We start from the raw sequence: 26309 nt of genomic DNA, 5'->3' as shown, positions 1-26309 counted from the left end.
TGGAGCCTTCTCTTGTGCAGGTGAGCAGCCCCAGCTGTGCCAGGCTGGCTCCAGAGCACAGGGGCTCCAGCCCTTGGAGCACCAACAATATGGAAATACTCTAAAGGTAGTACCTAAAGGATTAACATGACTCAAGAGTCTTTTTTCACAGACTTGATCCCAAACCATCTGAGACTATGTGACTGTGTATACTGTCACCTCACTGATATTTATTTCTTCCCTCTACAGATTAAAAATCCTAGAAGAAATTCTGGACTTCTATATGATGCACAGAAGCTGTACTATTCTCCATTTAATTTTCATATCACCATGTCTTGTTACCAATATCCACTAAAACTAATTAAAAGACATTACTTTACAAACAACAGAACACAAGAGAGTGGCCCAAATTTCTATAGAAATGGACAGCTGCAGAGACTCCCAGGTACAGCTTTCATCTTCCTCTTCCAGGGAAGAAGAGATGACCCAGGTGATCAAACAACTACATTACACCATCAGAGAGCTCTGCACAGAGCCAGACCACAGGAATCACATCCTGCATTTCAGTGATGCAGCCTAAGTGAAAGGCAGACCTGCTCCACGTTCTCTCTCTGTCTTTGTTGTTGAGACCCAAATACCTGCAACATGAGGTTTTTCAACACCCATCATCTTTTGTGAAAAGAGGGCTGAAAACCATATATGAAAGCAGATTTTTAGGAATATGATACACAGCATTATGTATGAAAAAACTGTACAGACCTCTGATATTGTGCTTTGAGGTGAGGAACTTTCTTACAAATTAAAAGCACACCTAGTGAAGAGATAGGTCATAGAAAAATACTGATCTAAGTCTAAAATAAAATCTAAAGTAGAACAGAGTAAGAATATGTGATACAGATAAAGGTTCTCCTACCACCCCAAGGTGCACCAGCAAATAAAACTCCCTTTATATGAAGCTCCCTCCTCAACAGAGCACAATATTCTTAAACTTCAAGGCTCTTCAAAGTGAAGCAACACAAATCTCTCTCAGTTTGGATATTTTCACTACCCTTCAACCTCAGTTTCAACAGATGCAAGTTTGCCTTTGCTGATTAGACAAAGTTGCCAAAAATGCAAAAGTCGTCTGTTTTCCAAATAACAGAGCTACTACAATATTGATAAAAATTCCTTGAATAGACTCTTTTTATAAAGAACTATTCTGATCTATTCTTTTGAAAGAAACAAAAATAATTAAAATATGGCACTCCTGAGCTAGAACAGAAAACATTTCTTAATCTCTTTGCTGCTCACAACTGGCAAAAAAGAAAGTCTAAACATTTCTCATCACCTGTACATGGCACCTTTCCTACACTGCAGTTATTTTGTAGAGCTTTATAATCAATTACATCGCCTTTCCTCCTCCTACATTTCACTTCTAAGCTCCCATAAAATGCAGCAAGCATCCCTAAATGACTTGAAACTTTGTCAACATTTAAATTTAGTCAACAATTGTCAACATTTCCAAACAACTAAGACTGCACCCTTAAACAACCATAACTAGAGAAAATAAAGGAATGTAATAGAAATATCAGCTACGTTGTACTGGCACCACAGGGTGCTACTTAGGAGTGATGTAACTAGATCACAGTATTTCATTTTTCCTCCACATGCATTTATAGTTTTTAATGAAGTGAAAATGCACTGATAACAACCAGATGTTCAGTTATGGATACCAGCTCTTAACAAGCTGCTGAAAGAAGCCTTTATAATTTAAAGCTTTGGGAGCTCCATCCAGCAACAAAATGTTAGCAATAGTTTCTACATAGCAGTCATACAATTAAATACTAACATTGTATCTTTTCGCCGACTATGCAGTTCAAATCATTAGTGTACACTCTTGAGTGCTAACATTAGCAAAACCAAAGAAAAAGCAGAGTATCCATAGCACACCCAAGGGAACCATAAATCAAACATCAACATATGGTAACACAAGGGTTATAAGGGACTGCACAAGTCTAATTGATGAAAACTGTATTTCCTATAAAATTAAAACTGAAACCTTTATCCCTGGCATTTTGTACAATGCCGCACAGCCTGTTTTTCAGAAAGGTAATTCAAGATATGTTTAATAACTCTCAGACACAGCACCACAATGTTGCAGAGTCCCAGAGTCCCTACTGCAACCTTTTTCTGCCTTAAAGCATATTTGCCTTTTCCAATAAAAACTAACTTTGAGAAAGATTTTCTTAAATTCCCTGTAAAGAACTGAGACACTTCCAGAAATGCTCTGCCTCCCAGAAAGGCTCTGCAGCCTTTCCTAACCAAAAAAAAAAAAAGTTATGCTTCATAATAAGGGACAGAGATCTGACATTTATCTTCTTCCATATCACCCACCTAACTTAATAATTTTGAGAAATACAGTCCATCTGCAATTTCCAAGTACGGTGTAGTTGTTTTGTACACATAAATAAGCTTATTCTGCCAAGGCTGATAACCAGAGCAAGGTCAGAGGTGAGTGACATCTGCCCATACTCAAGAAAAGACTGGAGCCTTCATGACTTCAGTGTCCCTGCCAAGCCCAAACTTCTTACATTTAGAAACCCATAACGGTTGGGGATGGAAGGGACCATAAAGCTCATCCAGCCCCAACCCCTGCCATGGGCAGGGACAACTTCCACTGTGCCAGGCTGCTCCAAGCCCCATCCAACCTGGCCTTGGACACTGCCAGGGATCCAGGGGCAGCCACAGCTGCTCTGGGCACCCTGGACCAGGGCCTGCCCACCCTCCCAGCCAGCAATTCCTCATTCCCAATATCCCATCTGTCCCTGCCCTCTGGCCCTGGGAAGCCATTCCCTGGCTGCTGTCCCTCCCTGCCTTGTGCCCAGTCCCTGTGCAGCTCTCCTGGAGCCCCTTGAGGCCCTGGCAGGGGCTCTGAGGTGTCCCTGGAGCCTTCTCTTGTGCAGGTGAGCAGCCCCAGCTGTGCCAGGCTGGCTCCAGAGCACAGGGGCTCCAGCCCTGGCAGCATCTCCGTGCCCTCCTCTGCACTGGCTCCAGCAGCTCCAGGTCCTTGTGCTGTTGGAGCCAGGGCTGGGGCAGCTCTGCAGGTGGGGTCTCACCTGAGCCCAGGGGCACAGGGGCAGAATCCCCCCTGCCCTGCTGTCCACGCTGGGGGATCAGCCCAGGGCACAGGAGGTTTCTGTGTCCTAGTGCACATCGCTGGGGCATGTCCAGCCTCTCACAACTTCTGGAGTATAACCAGAATATACCAAAATCCTTCTCCTCAGGGCTGCTCTCCAACCAGTCTGGAACAACTATGTGCCTGCCTGCAAAATACCACACACAGGTATCCCAAGCACCTGAAGTGACACTCAGAACAAGTTCAAAAGGAAGGAGTGCAAAACAGCTGCACAGGTACCTCTGTTCCCGCATTCTGAACATGGAGATGGCCTTCCATGCTTTAGAAACAACGTTACCATTTCAGTGACGGAGAAAAATGCAAGCTTTAACTGGAGCGCAGGCAAGCAATATATTCAACAGCAGCTGCCAGCTGTATCCACTCCTTCACCAAACTGCACCTACAGAACCCAAGGGACACACTAATTGTCAAAATCCCCTGTTTAAGGCTATTGAATACTCTAACAAAATCTTTGCTGTTCTGAAATATACTTCGAAGACCAGCTCAGCATGGAGATTTTAACGGTCTGTCACCAAAAAAAAAATCATCTTTGATAGTATCTTTACAGACAGACACTCTGTTACAGTGCCACTGCAAGCTGCCAAAACTGACTGTTCTCTCATAGGTGATCCTAACAGCTCTGACACAGAGATCATTACAAGTTTGAATATTTCATATATTCCACTCAATCTATTCCTTCCCCAAATTCACATATTAGGCTTGCAGTTCTCTCGATTCATTCCAGCCAAAGACAAAAATGGACCAGGCCCTTGAAACAAAACAGAGAAAGAATCTCTAGTGATAACTGACCAGGGAAAGAGAGGGAAGCGAGAAGTACACTCACTACGAAAACAGTCCTGATCACTCTCTTGAACAAAATTAATAATAAAGTAATACCTTATAACACCTTTTTGAAGAACATAGTTGGACTGTGTATTAGAGAACCCAAGTTCTCTAATATGCCCTTTCCCCTGCCTATTTCCCTTTCAATGATATGGGAACAAAATTCTTAGTTAAGGTATTATCACATTGTTAAACATATTCTAGTGATAAACAAGACGTATTTTTGTGTTAGTATTTATTAGCAATCAGCAACATGCTGTTTCAGGAGAAGTTTAGCTAAAAAAACTTATTTCACCAAAAAAAACAACCAACCACAAAACAAAAATCTTCTACATCTATCTCTTATGAAATGTAAGTTTTTGATATAGCTGAATATTAAATTATGGAAAGGCTTTATAATTTTCCTTTTAAACAAGCCAATTTAGTATTAGATTTTATAGTAATCTAAGTGCTTCCAACAGCTGCTTCCACTTGCAGCAACCAGATTCACACAGAAAGAGAGCTGCTGAGAAGTTCAGTTGCGGAAGTGGGTGAGGAACTATCATGCTGGGGTACTTTCTCCTGCTGGAAAGGCATTATAAAGGATACTGGACTACACACAGGTACCTCCAAGAAAGAAAAATAAAACCCTGCAGGATTTATGAACTTGACTGTATATCACAGTCCTCTCAGCCCTTTCTGCTTCCTCTAATCTGCTCCAAACAAAGCATGTATGTGTTCCAGGAAGTCCTGACAAGCTCTGTGGAATGACACTTTGAATCACACCACTAATTCATTACACTCTACCTACACAAATCCCTTGCGTTCACGTTGACAGAGCTGCATTTAATGACAGCAATGTTTAAAGAAACCTTGCATCTTTGTCAGTTTTCCAACCAAAAGAACAATCCCAGCAGAGCTCTATACTGTACTATAACAGACAATCTGAAACTACTCCAAAGCTGCCATGCTTCAGCTGGGGCGCTACATTTTAGACACAGACTACGATGCAATTTAACACTTAAGACAGTGCTCACTCTACCTTTAGTAAAGTTTATCATGGGAAAAATAGTCAAAACTCATGAGAACACCTCCACAAAAGTGAAAGAACACTTTTTTTTCCCAAAGAACAAAGCATGCTCTCCTACATAAAACACTGAAGTATGTTTTATCACACATTTTCCAACAAGACGTGGAATCAACATTTCTCAAATACAACAGATGCATGAAAAAAAAAGCCATGAAAACAAATCTGGAGATCTACAGAAACATTCTACTTATTAATTTCGCTTGTCCTTGTTCTTCAGACATCAATTCACTAGAATTTTAGAAATCAGTATTAAATAGCACAGTATTATTTATTTTCAATTTAAACCCCCACAGAACTGCAGAAGAACTGTAGTTTTCACCTTACTGCATACCCCAGAGCTGAAGTGACACCTCCACTGTACCTTCCCCTGTACCATGAGCACAACCATTTCCACCAGTTACTGTCTGTGTGCTGACAGGGGTACCTGAAACAAACGGAATAACTTCTGTTGATGGTTTGAACTGGGTGTGAGACGTTCATCATGTACTTCTTCCAATAGAATAGTCAGGGCTGGCACTGGCAGCAGCTTATCATTATCTGTACTGCTCCATCACATGGAACATTCATATATGACTATTTAAACATTTTAAACCCATTACTACAAGTTTCATAGTCTCTCAAATGCTCAGTTTATAAAAAAAGACTAATTTAAAAAAAAAAGCCTACTTACAAGAGGGGAATTTCAACAATAAGCTGGATGAGGCAACACAGCAACTCTTCTATGAGGTCTTCACACTCTGCTCCTAAGAAAGAAACACAGCAAAGGATTTCTGGGTTTTCAAATACCAAAACAAAGCAAAGATTCAAACACACAAATGTAGATGATCAATATCTTAATTAAGGAACAACCACTAGAAGTTCTAGTTGTTAAAGGAGATAGGATTTTTTTTCCTGAAATAGAATACATTTGAGATTATTAACAGAGAAAATGGTGATGCCTTCTCTTTTTTACATTAAAAAAGTAACTAATAACAACTGCAAAAACTAAATGAAATGTTGGTATTGTAGGAATGAGCTAATATTTAGCACAACAAGCCTTCCTTCACTACTTACAGAAGATCATATTAAACAGTGTTATTACTAACAGCTAAACTAATCACTGGTGACTTCTCACTGGTCCACAGTTAAATGTCCTGTCAAAATCCCCTGCACTTCACATATTTTCCCACTCTGTTTTTTTAAACCCAAGAGAAGAATAATCGGAGACAGTGTCATTTGTCTATGATTCACTGAGCAACATTATAAAAGAACATCAAAAGAATGCAGCTCCTGAGCATGTTACTGCTGCTCTAGAGTAATATAGATACAATATTTTCATGGATACATATTTATCCATTGAGGAAGTTTTACACATTTCAATGACAAGTATGTGCATTTTAAGGGAACAGAAATCATTCTCTAGTCATATACATTGTGATAAAATGCATGCAGTGATGCAGAATTATTAAAAAACTTGCAACTATTCCAAGCAATAAAACTGTTCATATTTTACATCAGTAATTTTTAAAAGCAACTGTAACAAAAGACTTTCAAGACTCATTAAAGAAAAAACTTATTAAACCACTTGAAGTTATCATATAGTACTAAAAAAACCCAGAAGATAAATCTCTTGGCTCATCAGGATTTTTCTGCTTTCAAAAATAAAATTATGATGAGAAACCTACAACATCATAAAGAAGTGGAGGGTTTTATAGCGCTGAATAGCTTAAGAGTGGCATAGCTGATCCCCTGCATTACAGCATTGTAGCACAATAATTAGCCAAATGCCTGTTTATTTTGTATTTTCAAATAAATAAGTCCTGCCATAAACACAGCTTTATAGCCACGTTGCAGAGGTGTTACTCTGCTTAACTCAAGTTTGTTCTTGAATACAGAACTCAATTTTATGAAGCACACCAGGGGGAATATTCACTATAAAGCAAAATTATTTCTTTCCACAATCAGTTTATTAAAACACATTAAAAATTGTCACCTAGTGAACTGCACATTCTAAAGGAAATCAGTTTTTTATCACGGAAACATGGTTTCCTTTATACAGAATCCCCCATGAGTAACACAATGCAGCTCCTGTTAGTAAAACCAAGAACTCCTCAAAGTATTTAACCTTGGACAGAAACCACAGCCAATAATGGAGCACAGATAATATATTCTAAAGTAACTTGAATGTGACATTTTCCTAAGGCTTTCTGAACCTAGAAAATGCTTATAAAGCAAGACTGCTACTAGCTCCCAACAGGTACCAATTTTTCTCCTAACAGAAGAAAGTGAGAAGAAAAAGGTTAAAAAAGTAAAGTGAAAGCATTTTTAAAACATAAATTTTTCTACCACACTGTATGCACAAGTCTTATGAACAGAGAAAAAGGTTATTTGAATATGAAAGAAGGCTTTTCTCTCAAGACAATATTCTAAATAAAGGAAGAAAACACTGGGTTAGCACAGTCACACAGAATGAAAGATGTTATTTTAAAAAAAAAAGCTTAATTGCTGTAATCAATGTCATTCAGCTACAGTAATTAATGTATCCTTTTCCCAATTGGGGCACACGCATTCTTGTTTAATTTTCATCTTAACAAGACAATGAGGAGGATGCAAGCCAAATCTATAACGTGAGAGAGAGCTATAAACACGGAACACTCTGTGTTTTCATAAACAATGCCTCTTTCAATGGCAGGATAAAGACAATACACACAAGACTCATTCACATTAATAGATCACATACTTGGATCAAAGACCTGTAAAGCCTTGCGGAAAGTAAGTACAGGGTGAACCTGTCCAGATAAAATTAGAGCAGGGAGAAGAAATCATAGGTGTATCTTCCAGACTGCACTGCAGAAGTGACAGCAATTACACAGGTTTTAAAATGTCCAGTTATGCTGAAGCACCATTTTTTTCATCAGCTATATTTAAGTCCTCAAATATGGATTATTTCATTTTGCAAGTAATTTGATGGATTTTAACTTTTTGGTGGGGTTTGCTTGTTTTGGGTTTGGTTTATATGTGTGTGTGTGTGTGTGTGTGTGTTTATTTATTTATTTATTTATTTATATACATACATATATATATATATATATATACACACGTATATATATTTATATACACTGTTAACATTTTTTTAATAATGCCATTTTTAAAATTTGTTTTTACTTTTTCAAAGTTACCCACATTACAGACACTGGATTAGCACACACTACACAGGTCAAATGGCTTATGAAGATGAAAGCAGAGATGCCAGGAGGCCCCAATTCTAAAACCAGTTCAGCTCCCTCTTATCAAGAACCTAACTACTACATTGATAAGACCTGATCTGGTGGATGTTCTTAATACCAAAATCCCTAAGATATTTAGTCATAACAAGGTACATCCTCATCTTAAATGCTACTTGTTTTTCTGCCCTGTTGCTCATTCAGAACCTGGATACAAATAATGAAATAAATAATTCCTTGCAAAACGGACTTAGAGCTTCCACAGGTTTTGTGGTTTGGTCTTCAGCTCTAATTACTCTTCAAAACTTACAAATTCTACTTGATAATAATGAGTACATAAATTTATTGCCTTCCCTCATTTCCTTTATGTGATAGCTGAACATGCATGAAGTAATTTAAAGCATGCAGTAAATGTCTTTTTATTTATTCCCTTCTCTGTGTCCTCACATTTGCTTTAATATGTCACAAACAGCCCTTAGTAGCCTTGTGTTTAAAAACTCATCTACAGATAATGAATAAAGCTCCCTACTACAGCTCAGGGAACAGCTTAAATGAATCAATAGTCTGATTTAAAATACAATACTCACTTTTGTACCTTTGAGTCACAATACAGTTAAAGACTGCAGAAATTACAGGATACAGACATTGGAAAGGTGAATGATTTGTGTTGGTGAGACTAACTCCAACTTCAGCTGAGCAGATGCTGACTCCAGTTTGGGATTTATTGATATCAGGACATTTTCAGCTGAATCTTAAAGTATAAGGGTTTAGTCTCTCTGTGTATTTTCCTGCAATCAAAATTCTGAAATTCTCCAAAATTATAAGCAAATTCCAGTTATGAAGAGGCAAAGGCTGCACTGAAACTCCTCAAAAAGAATACATTTCTATTAATGGTAGGCCTCCTTTTGAAGGAAATCAATAACAGCACTATTAGCAGCAACTCAATCCAGGGCAATTTATTTGTTAGGCTAAAGTACACCCATGCACTCAGACTTCAAAAAAATCCCATTTTATGACACAAAGCAAGGTTGCACAGCTTTCTTCTGAGCCTCAAGCACAGTACAGCAGGAAAAAGTATGAACTGGACATTCAGAAAAAGTGAAAGCATATGAACTGCAAAATCTGAGATAAGGCAAATATGTGACTTGCTACTTGAACAATCGTGACTATGTCATATACAGTCTATATTTCTGAGCAGTCAGTGACAGGGATGTTTTCCATACACAGGACTCTCACAGATTATAATTATACGCTTCTCCCTGACACACCAAATATCCCAGAGCAGGTGCAGATTGCAGTGCGAGCATCCTGACATGCTGACACTGCAGTTATGTGCTATGAGCTCTCAGGTGCTGTACTTAAATCAGAGAGCATGGCACCAGAAGATATTATCCAGTCAGAAGGATAAAAATATGATGTTCATAGGGAAACAAACACCACCACAGAGTGATTTCCAAAGGAGTTGTGAGATGATCCTGAAAGGAACAATAATCTTTTCTCAGAAGGCTAAGAGACTGAACACAGCATATGAAAATGGACCACAGGGTAGAGAGGTTGTGTTGTTGGGTGATTGCACTGCTCTTTCCAATGACAATCTGACCAGACAGTAAGGAAATACAGAAACTTCAAAATTCAGACATTGTATTAAAACTTCTTTTAATTTGGATATTTTATTTACATCATACAGTTCATATAATAATGTGTTTTGCAAGGCTTTGTTTTATCCTCACAATTGAAGAATTATAAATAATGCCAAGCTCTGGTAACGGAAAAAACAGTTTGGATGACTAAGAACTTAATTTTTAAAAAGCCTGTTCACCAGAGACAGTAAAATTTCCATGAAAGTACTAATAAATCTATGCAAAATTAGGAGCAATATAGGAATAATAATATTATAATAATAGATTAATAATTTTACAATAAAAAAATATAATAATAACAGGAATATTCTATTTTCCGAAAAGTAGACATCAAAAATTCAAGAAAGGCACACTTAATTATAAAAATACAAACAATAAACCACTTCATTTTCTTCTGCTTACTTTTAACACACCCTAGCACAACTACAGTTTATTACAATTCCTTCATGATACTTCACCTTCCTATAGCTGAGCGTAAGCCTTATTACCACCTTCAGTAGATATTTAAAAGTAAGATTTTTAGGACTCAAACCCAATGGCTATATAACCTCAGCATGTTATGAACCTCAACACCCTGAGGAAGTTCAGAGGAACCATCTCCAATTGGAAACCCAAAGAGGAGCCAAGGAGCAGCTCATTTCCTGCCTCACCAGCAGACCACACACAATTACTTTCCTAATCAACAACATCCCATGAACAATCTGCTCAGAGGTAATTGCTAAGCACATTTGCCATCAATATGCACAGAATTATTGCTAATAAATGTCAATGTGAATTACAGTCAAATGCTACTAGACATGGTATAAGCATGGGTCTACCCTGGTGACAAGAATCACTTTCCATACACTGCGAGGAACTCCCAGTGCAAGGAATAGAGATCACAGGGGTTCCAGCTGACAAAAGTCTCAGCTTTTCCACCCATCCCACTGTGGCATGCTGCACACTGAAGCAAGAGGTAAGCCATTTCTTTAATCCAGGAATAAACCCACAGGCAGTCTGCAGGGATAGCTTATACACAAGCAGATATTCTTTTCCAGTGCATCAGTGAGCTGACTTCCCTCCTAGGGATCACTCATTACAGTTTAAATACATTAAACCATTTCAACATGTAGCACTTAATCCTTTGGCACCACAGTTCTGATTTCCCCAGAGCACTGGCAGGAGCCAAGGAGTTAAAAAGATTTTAATGAACAGTTTTCACTGTTGGATGAGCAAGCAGTGACTCGGTGTTCTCAACACGTGTCCTTGTTGCAGGAAATCCACAGTCAGACACTCGGTTACTCTCACACCATCCACTCACACTGCTCCAGCATTCTGAGACTTTTTGGGCTTCATGCAACATGCAATTAAACACTGAACAGTACTTTGACTTAGACTTGGCAGTGCTGGTTTGACTTGATGAGCTTAGAAGGCTTTTCCAGCTGAAATGATTCCATGATTTACCCCAAAGCAAAAGAAATCAAGGCTCCCATGGCAGCATTATCCATAATTTGTGAGACCAAATTGATACAAGGCTACACCAAGATTTGTGGCAGGCAGTGCAACTGATTTTGAATGCATTTGTATTATTCTTGTTCAAAGACAACCACTTCTTCCTTGAGCATGTCTCCTGCCATCTTCCATCTTGTATAATACATACTCCATTTCCTGTACATGAGCCCATTTTAGTAATTCTGCCTAAATTCTGTACTCTTGTATAAACTATTGCCCCCAAATTAAATTTTAGCAGCTTCTTTCTCAAGGGGTCAATTCCAACCATAGGACTGTTACTTTCCTTCACTAGATCCCTAAAAATAGCATTCATTCCACTCTGTGGCTGCTGTTGGTTTATAAAAAATATGTGACAAGATGCATTAAATTGCAATATCAATGTTCCAATGTTCGTACATTCCACCTTCACCTCAATTCCTCTGAAGAGGACCATTATCACCTTTCAAACTGTATGAAAATCACTAAAGCTCAGGCTGATCTACAGCACCACATCTCAACAGCTGTTCAAAATAAACCAGATTAAGCTAAATTGAACTCTCTAGCAGTTAATTTCTGGTTTTAAAGCAAAGTTTGGGATTCTTTGTCTAAAAAACAGAATCATAGAAGTATTCAGACCTAAAGCACCTGAGGGAAAAGACCCTTAAAATCAAGTACAACCATTAACATAACTCACTAGTCCAGCACTAAACCATGTCCCTACATGCCATATCTACAAACATCAGGACTTTTAAGTTTTTCATGGAATGTTTGTTTCACTTGCACTTGTGTGAACCCACCATATGAGCTTGGTCCTGCTTTCTCTTCATAAGTAAAATGAAGTTGCAGCTCCTCTTCTGACATTTGACTGATGAATACTTTCAGCAAACAGCAAATAATGAACAGTGCATTGTGAGCCTGCCAGATAAAGAGGTGGCTAGAAAAGAACAAACAAGAATCAGTAACACTCCACTAGCAAACGTGCATCAAAAGCCACAAGAAAATAAATGTCAGAGCAGACAAAGTTACAGTTGAAGCAAGGAAAAGCCTAAGTGTTTAAGCATGGCAAAAGTAGTTTAGAAAATACAACCTTATCCCTAACTACATTTGTGCCATTAAAAACACCACAGTAGACAGAACTCTTTGAGCAACTCACCAAACAGTTCAGCAAACTTCTAGAGGTCTCTAGATGCCATGGACTCAAGGCACACAGACATTTGAAAACTTCCAGCAGGTTAGGACCTGAAAGCTTCCTGGCTCCCTGAACCTTAGCCCTTTTCCCAGGTGAACAGCTTTCAGGTGACAGAAGGCATTTACGGACTCCATGAGCACAATACAGCAGAATTTTCTTAGGCAATACACAAACATTTTCCAAGCTTTCTGAATGAAAGGGAAATACAGCTGCATAAAATTTTTTTGAGTCCCAGTAAGCCCTGCTGGGAGCCCATGCAACAGCACAGAGTCAATTACTGCTGAAAGCTGTACTTTCAAGGTATTTTAGGATTACAACAGCAACAGCTATCTGGACACAAGTCTATCTTACTTTACATGCAAGCAAAAAACTTGATGGCAGTCATGGGAGCAAGGAGGAATTCCAGCCCCAGATCTGATGCAAGTGGGACATTTATCTGTGGGTGTGAGAGAGCCACTACAGAAAGCCTCCTGCAAAAAAACCCCACAGAGCTGCACAAGTAACCTACTGGGAGCTCCCTCCTACTGCTGAAAGGGGCAAACAAAACCAACAGCAGCTGCATGACATAACTTGAAAGCTTAAAAGTTCAGATAATTTTTAAAGATCTCTAAGGCAGTAGTACCAATAGTCTACACCATTTATATAAAAATGTGTTCATCTAACACACAAATACGTATTTTTGCCCTGTAATCTACTTGCCTATTACACTTAATTTCTGTCTTTAGAGAAGTACTAGACACTTGTTCTGTTTCAAACAGCAGTTTAAGAGAATTCTAAGGTTTGGTCTGTGGGTATGTTGATTAGCAATGTAGAAAAATTCAAGAACTAGCAACAAAAGGAACACCTGAAAAATTAAATGGCACACAGAACTTTTTTCTGAGAACTTACTTCTGACATTCTGCTGAAATTTTTAACTCTTTGGTTCTAGAAAGAAAGACTTTAATCAATGATCCAAGGTTTCCTGTTCGAGGATTCTTCTCAACTAGATGAGGAAAAAAAAGATACAATTACAAAGTATGCACAAGCTGACACTATCTAGTTCAAAGAGCATACAGAAAAAAACCAAATTTCAATGTCTCAAATATTTCTAAATAAAGCACAGTATGTCTTGTTTTCCTGTACAGGCATTCTTCTTTCAAGAATCTCTAGTACATGGTTTACTAGTCCAAAATTGTTCTCTAAATACTATTAATCCTAGATTAAAAATATCCCAAACATGGGATACTCATACTGTTTCTTTCCTGTACTTGTCTGCAGCACAACGGCCTCCCATCAGAAAACTGGGCAGATCTTCACAACTACCTTTCACCTTCTCGCAACACCACTGATCATATTTATATCATCCCTTCCTCTCATCCTCTAATTCCTTCCCCTTACTGATCAGCTTAAAGGGCAAAGGGAAAAAGACATAGTAGAGATGGAAATATTTGTTTTAAACCTTGCAGTGATATCAAGTTTGTAAAAGAGTTAACAATGGAGGTAAAGGTTTGGGGTACACATAAACACACTCTTTACACTGCTTTAATTTTAGTATGGTAATATATACAAATAGAATGTTAAAGGCATGAATGTGCACAGGGATGCTGTTTCCCAATTTTTCTGGTAAAGTACATGGAGAAAAGACGACACAGTGTCTCACCTAAAGACTTGCAGACTGAGATTGTGGCTTCTTCCAAGAGCTTTAAATCAGCACTAGGTAAGAGGAAAAGAAAACAAAACTGGTTACACAAGCAACTGGGTTCCTGTACTTGAAGTGAAACTTCATTACAAAACAGCAATAAAATCTTTCTATGAAGCACTTAATTTTAGCCATCCATTAGCTTGTTGAGGTCAGTTTGTCCAACCACCCTGCTCAAGCAGGATCTCCTAGAGCCAGCAGCTCCTGACTGTGTCCAGGTGGCTTTTGAGTATCCCCACAAGCTATCTGAGCAACTCATTCCAATGCTCTATCATCCTAACATCAGCCAATGCAATATTCTTTTGAAGCACAGCAATTATAAAAAAGGAAACTAATATTCAAAAGTGAAATGTCTATCCGAGTGAAATTCTGTCAGTGTCTTCTCCCAGGGAGCAAGGGACAGGATGAAAGAAAATGGCCTCAAGGTGCGCTAAGGGAGATTTAGGTTGGATAGTGGAGAAAATCCCTCCATGGAAAGGGCTGTCCAGCCCTGGCACAGCAGCCCAGGGCAGTGGTGGAATCCCTATCTCTGGAGGGATTTAAAAGCTGTGTGGTTGTAGCACCTGGGGACAGGGTTCAGCGGTGACCTTGGCAGTGCTGGGGAATGGTCGGACTCCACGGTCTTCGTGGGCTTTTCCAACCTGAACGATTCTGTGATTCCATGAGCATTTTATTACTGCTAGTTTTGAAGCTTCAGTGCTGCCATGCTCAGTCTGGTGTTACCGAAAATACAAATAGAACAGCAGCCTACAGAAAGAACTTGAAATTTTTTACAAGAAATTTCACATGAAATGACGCACTTTTAAAAACATGAATAAAAGAAACCTCAATCTGACTTTTAACCTCAAGCTAACCAGCTCTTTCCTTTTAACCAATGTTATTATACTAGTGCAAAAATCACATCAAATGCAGCAAATTGTTCCTAACTTCATTAATTGCCTCATGATATGCCTCAGAAAAACATTATCTGAAAAGAACAATAAAGCACTAAAGCAAAACCTGACAACAAGCACTGAAACCACACCAGCTGCGTCAAACACATATTTCTGCAGAGTAACTGATCTTCAAAAACATCCTCAACAGATGGGAAAACAAGACAAATCATCAGATACTGTGTTCAATGCCACACTGAGCAATATGAATATTAATAACTAAAGGGCACCCTCTTCCACCACTCTCATCGTTACAACTTTTTCCTTCTATATTGTCTGAATCCACCCTCTTCTAGTTTAAAATGATCACCTCTTGTCATATCATGAACTGCTCATATCATGAACATATGAACATATCATATCTGCTGCTCAGTGTTTTGGAAGAGATGGTAAAGTCTCTATACATGCTGAACATATAGCCTGACCTTCAGGGACGTCTGAAGTTCAAAAAATTAAAGGACAGTCAAAAAATTTAGTTCAACACTTGCAGTCATAACATAATCCTTTTAAATTTATACGGTAATGCAGTTTACAGTACACTGTTGCATCAACCTGAGATTATCAGTGGTGCTGTGTGGGAAGCTGCTAAACCAGCTCCAGTGCTGAAAACCCTGTGGAGCAATGCTCTTGGAAGCTGTGGAGTTTGAGTGGTTCCCCAACTCATGAGGACTAAAAGATACTGTAGAAAGAGCAGTCAAAAAAATTATTTCAAAACCCTTCAACAGGAAACTATTCAAGATAGGGACATCAAATTAAGTTTTAAGATGCCTGCAAATTTTCTTGTATATCAGACTAATTTACTGTGCAGTGAGCTGACAGCTGAGACAGCTCTTCACCTACAGCTGAATATCCTAAGACAACTTTAGATTACGCAGATTGGCTTGTCCTGATATCAATTACCAGCATTCATTCTTCTCTTACAAACTGCTTTGAAACACAAGATTCAGAAAGAACAAACTTACACTTTGATATATACTTTAAAAACATTAGGCTTGGTCTCAAAGGTGGTCTCTTGTTCCAGCACTACAAACATGCAGAGTAATTAAAAACAAATGGTATTGAGCAAGAACCACCAGCACGCCCCCAGCAACTATGGACAACACAGTTTTCTAGGTCTGTGTGACCTTACACTTTTTAAAAAAACAAAAACTTTTAAATTTGCCCAGCTGGCTGCTTGTCATCAGGATTTATTCCTTCCCAAGACCTGGCAGGGAGGGTGAGTATTACAATGGACAACAATTCAGTAGAGAGTTTTAGGTACTGAAAAATCATGATGTAACACAACATGACCCCTCACACTATCCAAAGATCCTGGGGATATAGTCAGAGTGGTTATTGTAATTGCTCCAGGATTTAAACCCTAAATGCAGACATTCAGCTTTGAATTATGGTTCATTTTCTCCCTAATTTCTAAGGTTAGGTTTCAAAGTATAGCATTCCTACAGATTTTTTTCTTCTGTTTTGAGTTATTAAAACCCACACAAAGTCCTCAAAAAAATTCCGCAGAGTTGTTTAGTTTCTACAAGTTGCCAGGATCAAAACCAGTAGCAAAGCAAACAAGGCTTTCAGATCTTCAGCAAAGCTTTTAATACTATAGTAATTCTTTTTCATACTAAAATGTTAAAAATTAACTACAGCCCACTGCCTCTTATTCATACAGCAAGAACACAAAAGTGAATTTTGTCACACTCAAGATGAGGCAACAGCTACTGCAAAATTTCAGTTCACTCAAACAAAACACCTAGTGAGGGGGAATTACAGCAGAAATACCACCCCAATAGACACACAGCACTGAAATAAATCCCCAGGGATGGACTCATGGAGACAATATCGTGGAGGGGTACAAAAAAATAGCAGCTTATCCCTAAGTACCATGGGCCAAACTTAGCAGTGACTTTCTTTCCTTTGATTGGGCAAGAAGGAGAAGTGAGAGACATGGAAAAAAAAGCTGTCTGGGAATTTCTTGTGCAGTAAAGAGACAGAAGGTAAATTACATTAAGATTTGGGTAGATGATGCCAGAGCCAAGATTCATAAGGTGGCACAAAAGAAACGGTACAACCAACTGTAGTTCCAGCTTTTCTCTACAGTCCCTGTGGAAATAACATCTGGTTCATGAATGAATGTAAAAATGGAAACTCAACACTGAAACATCTGTTCTTTCATTAAGCCACAGAGAACACTGCTAATAAGTACTTGAATTGTATTTCAGCCCTAACAAGAGCAAAGACTGATAAAGTGAGGCTCCTTCCCTGCACTGATCACATAAAAGTTCCAATTTTCTCTGAACTGGAACTCTCACCTGAATTAGAACTCTCACCTGAGGAATACGGACTGCCCTGTTGTCAAATATCTGTCAAATACATGTCTGGAGCACAAGTCTGATGAGAAGCAGCTGAGGGAGCTGGGAAGGGGCTGAGCCTGGAGCAAAGGAGGCTCAGGGGGGCCCTTGTGGCTCTGCACAGCTCCTGACAGGAGGGGACAGCCGGGGGGTCAGGCTGTGCTCCCAGGGAACAGGGACAGGAGGAGAAGGAATGGCCTCAGGATGGACATGGGGAGGTTCAGCTTGGATATTGGGGAAAATTTCTTCATGGAAAGGGCTGTCCAGCTCTGGCACAGCTGCCCAGGGCAGTGGTGGAGTTGTCATCATGGGAGGAATTTAAAAGCCATGTGGATGCAGCACTTGGTGACATGGGTTAGAACACATAAAAGTAAAGGAGAGATTATTTAAGGAAGGAGTGTAAAATATCCCCTGCTCTATGAGAAACATTTGGTATACTTGCAATCTGAAACAGATTATCTATTGCTAGCAATAAAGGCGGTGAGTATGAAAAGTCAACTCTGCCTGCTGCTTGATGGCTCTGCTTGATGGCAGGAGAAACCCAGGCACTACATTAACATCCAGGAAGCTCTACCCTGGACAAGACACCTCTATGGAAACCAGTCACATGCACAGGGAACAAACTCTGAGGGTGTTAGAACCCTTAAACAGGTTGCCCAAAGCAGCTGTGGCTGCCCCTGGATCCCTGGAAGTGTCCAAGGCCAAGTTGGACAAGGCCTGGAGCAACCTGGAATAGTGGAAGCTGTCCCTGCCCATGGCAGGGCTGTGGAATGGGATGATTTTTAAGATCCCTTCCAACTCAAACTGTTCTGGGCTTCTGTGACACCAGCTTCAAGCCACAGGCCTTTAACAGTAGGATCACAGTGACCTAGGAGAGTTTGCACACGTACTTCAACTAGCACAACCTGCACTGAACCACCTCGCTTTCAAAGAGCAGTACATATTTACATATTCACCAGTTCTACGGTTTCCAAGAAATGAACAAAAGGTACCACCTGATGTGGGGATTCAAACAGGCTGTGAACATAGGGGGCAAAGAGAATTAATTCAAAGTAGAATATTCTTAACTATACAGACTTTACTGGCTCACTTGGATACAAGCAAATTTGTGAGGTGCATGGTTGCTTCCCACACACTTTAGGAAAAAATTCCAAGCTTCACAGAAGTTCCTCCCTCATGCTGTGATCTGATGGCCAGATTTTCAAAGTACTTAATAAAAGAAAAAAATATTTTATTTTATTTGCTTTTCTTTTATGTAGAGGTTAAGCCCACAGACTTCAGCAAAACTAAAATTAATATTGTGAAATTTGCTTCCTTGTCAGCACAGCTATGTTTAAAGAAAATTGGTTTGTCTTGGTTTATTTTAAAGGTATCTGAACAGGAGAGGTTTTACAGCGGCAGTGATTATTTTCTGTAACACCTTAACACCATGTAATAAGAATATTTTGCATACCAATTGTCACTAAAAGCTGCTCTAGACACAGGCAGCATCTGTGTGACTGCAGCTATCACACATCAGTGGTGAAAGTAAAGAGTAAACAAGGATAATCATTATTTCTTTGGGATTTAATCACTTTATGCTTGCAATCACTCATCACAGTCCAGAGTTTCTTCATCAGGAAGTTAGTTTTCTGTAAGAAAACCTCTTTTCAGTAGAGATGAGAAAGAATGGCAAATTGAGCAGTCTATTAATCAATAAAATTTCATTGTTTCCAAAGAATGGATTTTTATTTCTGGCTTCTTATAACCAAAAAGCAGGAACCTGCCATCAGCAGGATGTTTTTGTAAAAAATATTACTTCCAAAAAGAAAAGGAAGGGAAAAAAGAAAAAGGAAAAAACCCATAACAGTGGCATTATAAATAGGACTATTTTAAAATGGTTGAATTTACCTGCCTTACTTTAAATTTACTAACAATCAGTCTTCAGCAAAACCATAATTATTAAGACAGTGAAGATTGTTTCCTGGCAGCAGACAACTTTGAAGAATGCGGTTTTATCTGCTTTTCTTTTAACAGCACCATAATAGAAGATGTTTCAAAGTTGCAGTGGCTTCTCTTAAAGTATCTCCACATAACAAGAGAAAGCATTCTGCCCAGAAGCTGCAATTATAAACACATTCACATCACAACACCTGCCCTTAGTATGGTAAGAAAAAGACCAAAACCAAAGCAGACAAGTACCCCTCTAAAATAGGAGGGGGAAAAAAAAAACAAAACAAGCGTTTTCCTGACAGGTTTTTTCCTCATAGCAAGGCCTTTTTTCTTTGCCATTGAATGCAAAACAGAAGAACCAGCCCATTGACTAAATTTATACTGTGGGAATGCTGATTTTAATGGAGTAGCTGGAGGACAGACATCAAAGAGTATAAGGCAGCATATGATTTATTGTACCATTAAAAAAATGTACCATGTTAAGGAAACATAAAAGCTTCCCATCTCTATGTCTTTCCATTAAAGGCCCATGCACATTATTCTTGAACCACCAATTCATTAATAACTCTGGGGAAGGAACAAAGCAGAAGAGTAAATATTAAGCACATGATTTTCAGCAAGTTCTGCTTTAGTTAACTTTAAGTTTTCCATCAGAAAATAATTGTAACTAATACCACCACTAAGGAGGAGGCTGCATTCTTGGTAGCAAATCACAGAAAAGCCAGACAAACACAAAGTCTGCCTAGACTGAGAGCTAACACTCCAAAGCAAACCTCATAGCTCTTAATCCTGACAGTAACTAAAAAATCATCCAGAGAAGCTGTATTTAATTTTTCCAATAACCAAACACTATTGGATTGATAGGGTAGTCACCTAAAGTGTAGAAGTGGGAGATTTATACAGATTTTAATTAAGGTCCCACAAATCCATTCTGTGCAACAAATAAGGACCTGTGAAGGAAAAAAACCATGAATATGCAGGAGTGTGAAACTGGAGTACCAAGTACTTCCTGATGGCTGAAAGCAGAAATGCCTCAGCAGACACCTTAGCAGTACCTGCTTAGCACGCATGATCTGCTTTATGGAAGATTATATTGCAATAAACCTTTTACAGTGAAAAGCGTGAGGCAACCTAAAACTAAACTGCTGGAAGCTGTTCCTTAGACTGTCATTTATGTTTGTACCACTTATCTAGTCTCACTCCTAGGCTGTGAAAGGACCCAGTGGCTTTCTTTACGTGCCAGATATCCAGGCTGGCTCTGGCTGTTAGTATTTGCTCATGCCAGGGGAGTCGCAGGCAGAGAGCAGGGATTCACCATCAGCTCATTTCTGATTACTGACAGCTGACAGTCACTCTTAATATTTGCCTAATTATTAAGAAAATCAACAGTATGAGAGGAAGAACAAGCAGCCTAGGAAGGCAGAATATTAAGACTCCTCACAGCAAGCTCTGCTTTGACCACATTCTCCTGTTCATTTTTGGATGGCAGAGCAGGTTTAAGCAATCCCACCTTTTAGCTCAATAGGCTGCTGTGCCCCAAAAAGTCAATCCCTCATCATGCCAGAATTGTTTTGTGGTTGCAAGTTACGATTCACTGTAGAGAATTATCTTGGCTGAAAAAATAAACACTTCTGCTGCGTTTTCCAGATTGATTAGCTTCTAATTAAACCTGCAGAAGAACAATATAAACACTGGAAGAGATTGTGAAAGGGCAAGAGCATCTTGCATTAATGTTGCTGACAGAGATACAGCAACTTTGCACTCGGCAGCACTGGTATTTGGCAAATTTTCCCATACAGAAACTAATTATTCCATACAGAAAACTACCTTGTGCTCTTCACAGAAACAGATCAGAAAGTCAACAGGACTGAAAAAATAAAACCCAGTAAAGAAGGCATGGCTGAGGAATGAGTAATGCTAAACAATTTCACATGGAATCAGAAAAAGAGAGATTAACCCATTCAGTCAGGTGGAGGTCAGAAAAAAAAACAAAAAAGAGAACCACGAAGATGAGACATGGATAAAAGGAGGAAGAGCTCAACCAAACTGAAAGGGGAAAGAGAGAAAAGCAAAACAAGGACAAATAAAGAAATACAAAGACACAAAAAGCATAAGAAAATGAAGACAGCAGAGCTCAGAAAGTGGTGCTATTTTAAGATCTGGTATCATGTATTCATGTTTCTTGAAGTAGCAAGACAGTAATTCCCCACCTCTCAAGCCAAGGCACAAAGACTACTGTTCCACAGAAGATCCAGCTCTGTCCAACACCTGGGATCTACAGCACCTGGACTAACTTGGAACAGCTTCTGTAAAGCAAAGCACTAGTCTCAAGTTCCTAACTAGAAAAAGCATACATGGAAAAGTGTTAAAAATCCCACAAACTTTCTTACACACACTGATTCAGATTTCCCTTGGAATTCTTCCTTGCAGATACTGTTTCCTTGCTATGGCCAATGCTTCTTGACAACAAGGGAAATTTGCTGGGCATCTGTTGCTGAAAGGAGTAGATCTACCCCAGCCCCACCACTTCCCCACCTTGCTGGCTTTTGCTTGGATAACTCGGGTTTAGCTGATTGTTTTTTCTACCAACATGAACTTTTCTACCACATTCTCTTCTAATGGTTTTCTCTGCCTACTCCCCTATGGTACTGACATATGTAGAACAGAATTATGTCCAAAGCAGCGCCCAGAGAAGACAGCCCTCTTCTCCCTGGGGATCACATCAGTCCCATCTTTGCAAAAACTTCAGGAAACAGATCTTTTAGTCTGAAACATCACCAACTGCCTTCAGAAAAAAACCAACACAAAACACTTAAACAGCTCTCAATAATACTTGCAAATAGTCACTAGTTTTGCAACAAACCAGAAGAAGTCAATTAAAAAGAGATGAAAACTGCAAAACTCTGTCCTGTATGACTGGTGAAAACTGGCTCCTTTCCACAAATCACAAACAAGCATCTTGCTCCTGACACACCTCATTAAAAGAAGAGTTAACTTGGTAATTTTCAAGATTTCAACCTCAGAAATTGACATTGACCTCTATTGTTCCATTCCTGCAGGCAAGGTTATCTGATATAGACAAATGCTGAGGGTGCTGAGCAGCCAACATAGTCCGATTTCACTTGCCAATGGTTGTCTCAGGTAGATGCAATAAATGGGAAATTTCTGTTTCCTTCCAATACTAAGCTGCAGAAAAGATGTCTCTAAAAATATTTCTTCTCTAGCTCCCAGGCAAGAGCACCATCTGGTGTTCAGCTAATTAAAGCTTTCAACCTGCATTTGGATCATTTTATTTGACTTCTTGTCTTTTTAATTATGTTTCTTGCTTGAGGTTTTTTTGTTTGGTTATGTTTTTGCTTTGTTGATTTGGGATTTTTTTTTAACTAATTCACTCTGCAATGGATCTGAATTTCATAAAACAGGCACAAAAAAGCTGCAAAACAAGCTAAGAAAAACTCCTTAACTTTCAAGGTAGAATAAAGAAAAATAAAACAGCCAAAAGAAATTGGTGGGGTTTTATATGTAATTATTATTAACCCAAACAACAGAGTATTATATAAGTTCTTAGAATACTGTCAATCTTATTAGTCATGGGTAGGCTGTAAATAAATCTTGTCTTCAGGGAACTTAGAGGAAACACAACTGCTTGTTTGCACACTCCCAATTCCATACTGCCCTTTACCATCTTTACAGCCCTCCACAACACTGTCCCTTCTTCCTAACCTCTGGATATTCTCTCCAGGCAGAAGCCAAAATACTTACTCCTCCTCCTCCCTCTCTACAAAAATAGCACCTAGTAAATGCTTCCCAGTTATTTACCTTAACCATTTTCCATTTCAGTTGCCTGAAGTTTTACTTACAGAGAAGCACCAGTTTTATGCTGAAAACTGAAAAAATAGTTTAAGTAACACTTCAAGATATTAATATCAGATTGTTCTTGTAAGACTGATAATCTACACATAGGCCAAGGAATTTAGAAATGGAGTTGGGCTAATAGAAGTTACAAGAACTTAAATTCTCTACTTCTGGAGACGTGCTGTGTATCCTCTAAAAAATACTGATTTTATTTATAGCCACACCCCTTTCTGGAATGAAAAAGCATTCAAAGCTTGAATTTTAGGTGTTTAGAAAATATTTTTATGGAGAATACACACCAAATTTCTTTTTAAGATGCAAAGAAGGTGAAAAAAAAGCCATACAGACTAAGCCACTCAAAAGCTAACCTACAATTAAATCATGCAAGAAGTACAATTCACTCTAAATTGAGAGGAAACATCAAATGTTGGAATCTTCAGCAAATCCAGTCAATCCAAAGACTACACCAAAGGAAAAGAAAGCTTCCTAAAACAACGAGGAAAAAAGGCTCCCCCAACACTACAGACCCTATTTCTGATCTTTACCAGGACAATGAATAGCAATTACAGCTATTACGAAGAAGAAAGAAACCCACAGGAAGGGAAGAGGTGGTGGAAGGCGCTTCCAAACTTAGAAACAACAGCCTATTTTACAAAGGCATTTATTCCTCTGCTACCTAAAACAGGAATAATTAACATAACCACTCATTTGCTTTCAGACTGGTCACTTCTATAAACATATTATCAAAGCCAGCTCTTCAACACCCTCTTACCTGTTTGTTGGAGTGGTGAAGCTAAAAGACAGAAGTTGATTCCAGAACGGGTCATTCTCAGAGATGGGCTCTGATCCTGACAGTTTCTGTAAGTACTCATTTTCTGGAAGCTCACTGATGCTGCTGCTATTCGCTCCCATCTTCTTTATATGGCAAAGGTTTTTCTAAATTTTCATTTCTTTGAGAAAAAAAAAGAAGAAAGAAATATTTTAAGTCTTTTGCACAAATAAGGAATATGCAGACCCTGAGTTAGCCACCAGTAAAGCTTTAGATCACCTCCTTGAAAAATTACTGAGATGTAGGAATCAGGCACATAGGAATAGATTAGAAAGATTTCCTTTCAGCAAACTTTGGGCTATAATATCTTTGGTCAAGAAAGATAAGTTTTGTGCTATTCCTTCAGTCATCATCTCACTTGTATTTTAATAAATTATACTCAGCAAGAACACTGCTTCACAGCTATATCAGTGAAAAGGCTGCTAGCAGTGGGGAAAATAACAAGAACAGAATTCAGAATTTTAATGGGAGTGCCAAGCTGACAGACTATCCAGAAATATGTTTTCAAAGCTGAATATTTCTGTAAAGATGCAGCAAATTCCTGCTTGCCACCAATGATCTACACTTTTAAAGTTCCTGCCTTTCCAGAGTAAGCGCAGCTCTTATCATGCTGTTATCAAGTAAGCAAAGGTACTACTGACCATACATGAATCTCCAGACCTCTGTAAAATAACATGGTTCCTTCCAGGCAACTACTTCAATGGGAAAGAGTCATAAAATTAACACATCAGAAACGCAACTTCTTTTTGATGGAATGCTGAAACAGCTGGCACTCCAAACCCTCTTATTATATGTGTTGTACTCAATCTGTGTGAGGAATGAGAAGTTTTAAATCTTCATGCTGCTTCTCATTTTTATAAAGAATTTAATTAACTAAGAGAACCAACACAATGCTATCGACGATGTGCCAGGTATGATCCCAAGGACTTCACATCTTTCCAGGGCATCAACTTCAATGAACTTCTACCTCTTGGGACAAAATAACCATGACTAATTGGTTTAAAAGTTTGTATGAAAAAAGGCATCACCATCAAGATAAAAGTGTTGTGCAACATTAACTGTAACCTAAATACTCGCTCCTGAGCTGGCATAAGACATAAGAACAGATCTGTACCAGAAGATGTAAGCTATTACCCAGCAGCAACTGTTACCTTGTTTTCTACAAAGATACAGATGCAAAGTATCAGATACAAGATATCAGATATAAGGATCGGGACCATACTGATACTCTTAAACTCATCAACTTCGCAAAAGCAATTTTTTCCAGAAAAGACACTTCTTAGAGCAATTAATATTAATAAAGAACTGTGTAAATATGAAGAAAGCTTACTAGAAACAAACAAAAAGCTGTAACATTAGCAGCCATCATGGAATTCATATTTGAGATTTAGAGCAACTGCAAAGTACAGAAACAACAAAGGGCCAGCACAGTCATAGAGTAGAATATAAAACACTAAAGAGATCTTTAAGATCTTTAAATGTGAGATCCTAACCAAAAAAAAAAAAAAAAAGGAAAATGGTAATTATTTTCTAAATTTTAGTTGTAGGAGACTCTATAGGCAGGGACACCTTGTACTGGACCAGGTTGCTCCAAGCCCTGTCCAACCTGACATGTTTGCACACGTTCAACTACTGCAAAAGCCAACAATGATGCTGCTGACCCTGGACCTATATTTTGACATAAACCCAGTCCCTTTAAATGGCTTAAAGGCCCTACATTTAAACCTTTATTTCTGGGAGAAAAAACAAGTCTAGCCTCTGTCTGCTTCAAGTTCCCATTCTTATGTCTTCCAGTTTACTTGCTCCAAGACAAAACAACTAATGGTGAAGAGAATCAAGAGGCAGCTGGAGCCCTACCTTCAAATGCCTCCACCTTCACCTGGAACTCTTGAGTTCTCCATGCCAGAGTACTGACAGTGCCCAAAACCCTTATCCTGTTCTCCTAAAATTAGTCACCATATTCTCTATTTACAAGATACTCTGACAGTTCACTGCAGCTCCCAAAGCCCTCCACATTTAAACCACCTTCCCAGAAATATGACAGCAACTGGAACAGGTTTCAAGCTAATTCCGGAAAAGGAGTCATGCTTGCTTTCCAGATTTCCTACGGCATGCCAGCAGGTTCAATACCATTAAGACAAAATCCAGAACAAAAAGGGCTTTAATAGCAAGTCTTAGCAAAATTTTATTGTCTGTT

The 26309-nt window shown here is 38.8% G+C and overlaps 1 protein-coding gene across 3 annotated transcripts in view; it reads right to left on the bottom strand.

The window, feature by feature from the left end:
* Positions 1–26309, bottom strand: part of DYM (dymeclin) — a 210978-nt gene that overhangs the window by 175508 nt on the left and 9161 nt on the right. For all 3 annotated transcript variants that reach the window (XM_084224957.1, XM_084224955.1, XM_084224956.1), the window contains exons 2-6: positions 24056–24233; positions 14187–14239; positions 13436–13529; positions 12156–12292; positions 5716–5788 (exon numbers count right to left, since the gene is read on the bottom strand). In XM_084224957.1, the coding sequence (XP_084081083.1) occupies positions 5716–5788; positions 12156–12292; positions 13436–13529; positions 14187–14239; positions 24056–24195 (497 nt within the window). In that variant the 5' untranslated portion in view covers positions 24196–24233. The remainder of the gene's footprint in view (positions 1–5715; positions 5789–12155; positions 12293–13435; positions 13530–14186; positions 14240–24055; positions 24234–26309) is intronic.

This window comes from Fringilla coelebs, assembly GCF_963513975.1.
Source record: "Fringilla coelebs genome assembly, chromosome: Z".
NCBI classification, from domain to species: Eukaryota; Metazoa; Chordata; class Aves; order Passeriformes; family Fringillidae; genus Fringilla; species Fringilla coelebs.
Note: the sequence above shows the minus strand (reverse complement) of the source record. Positions and strands in the feature narration are given on the sequence as shown.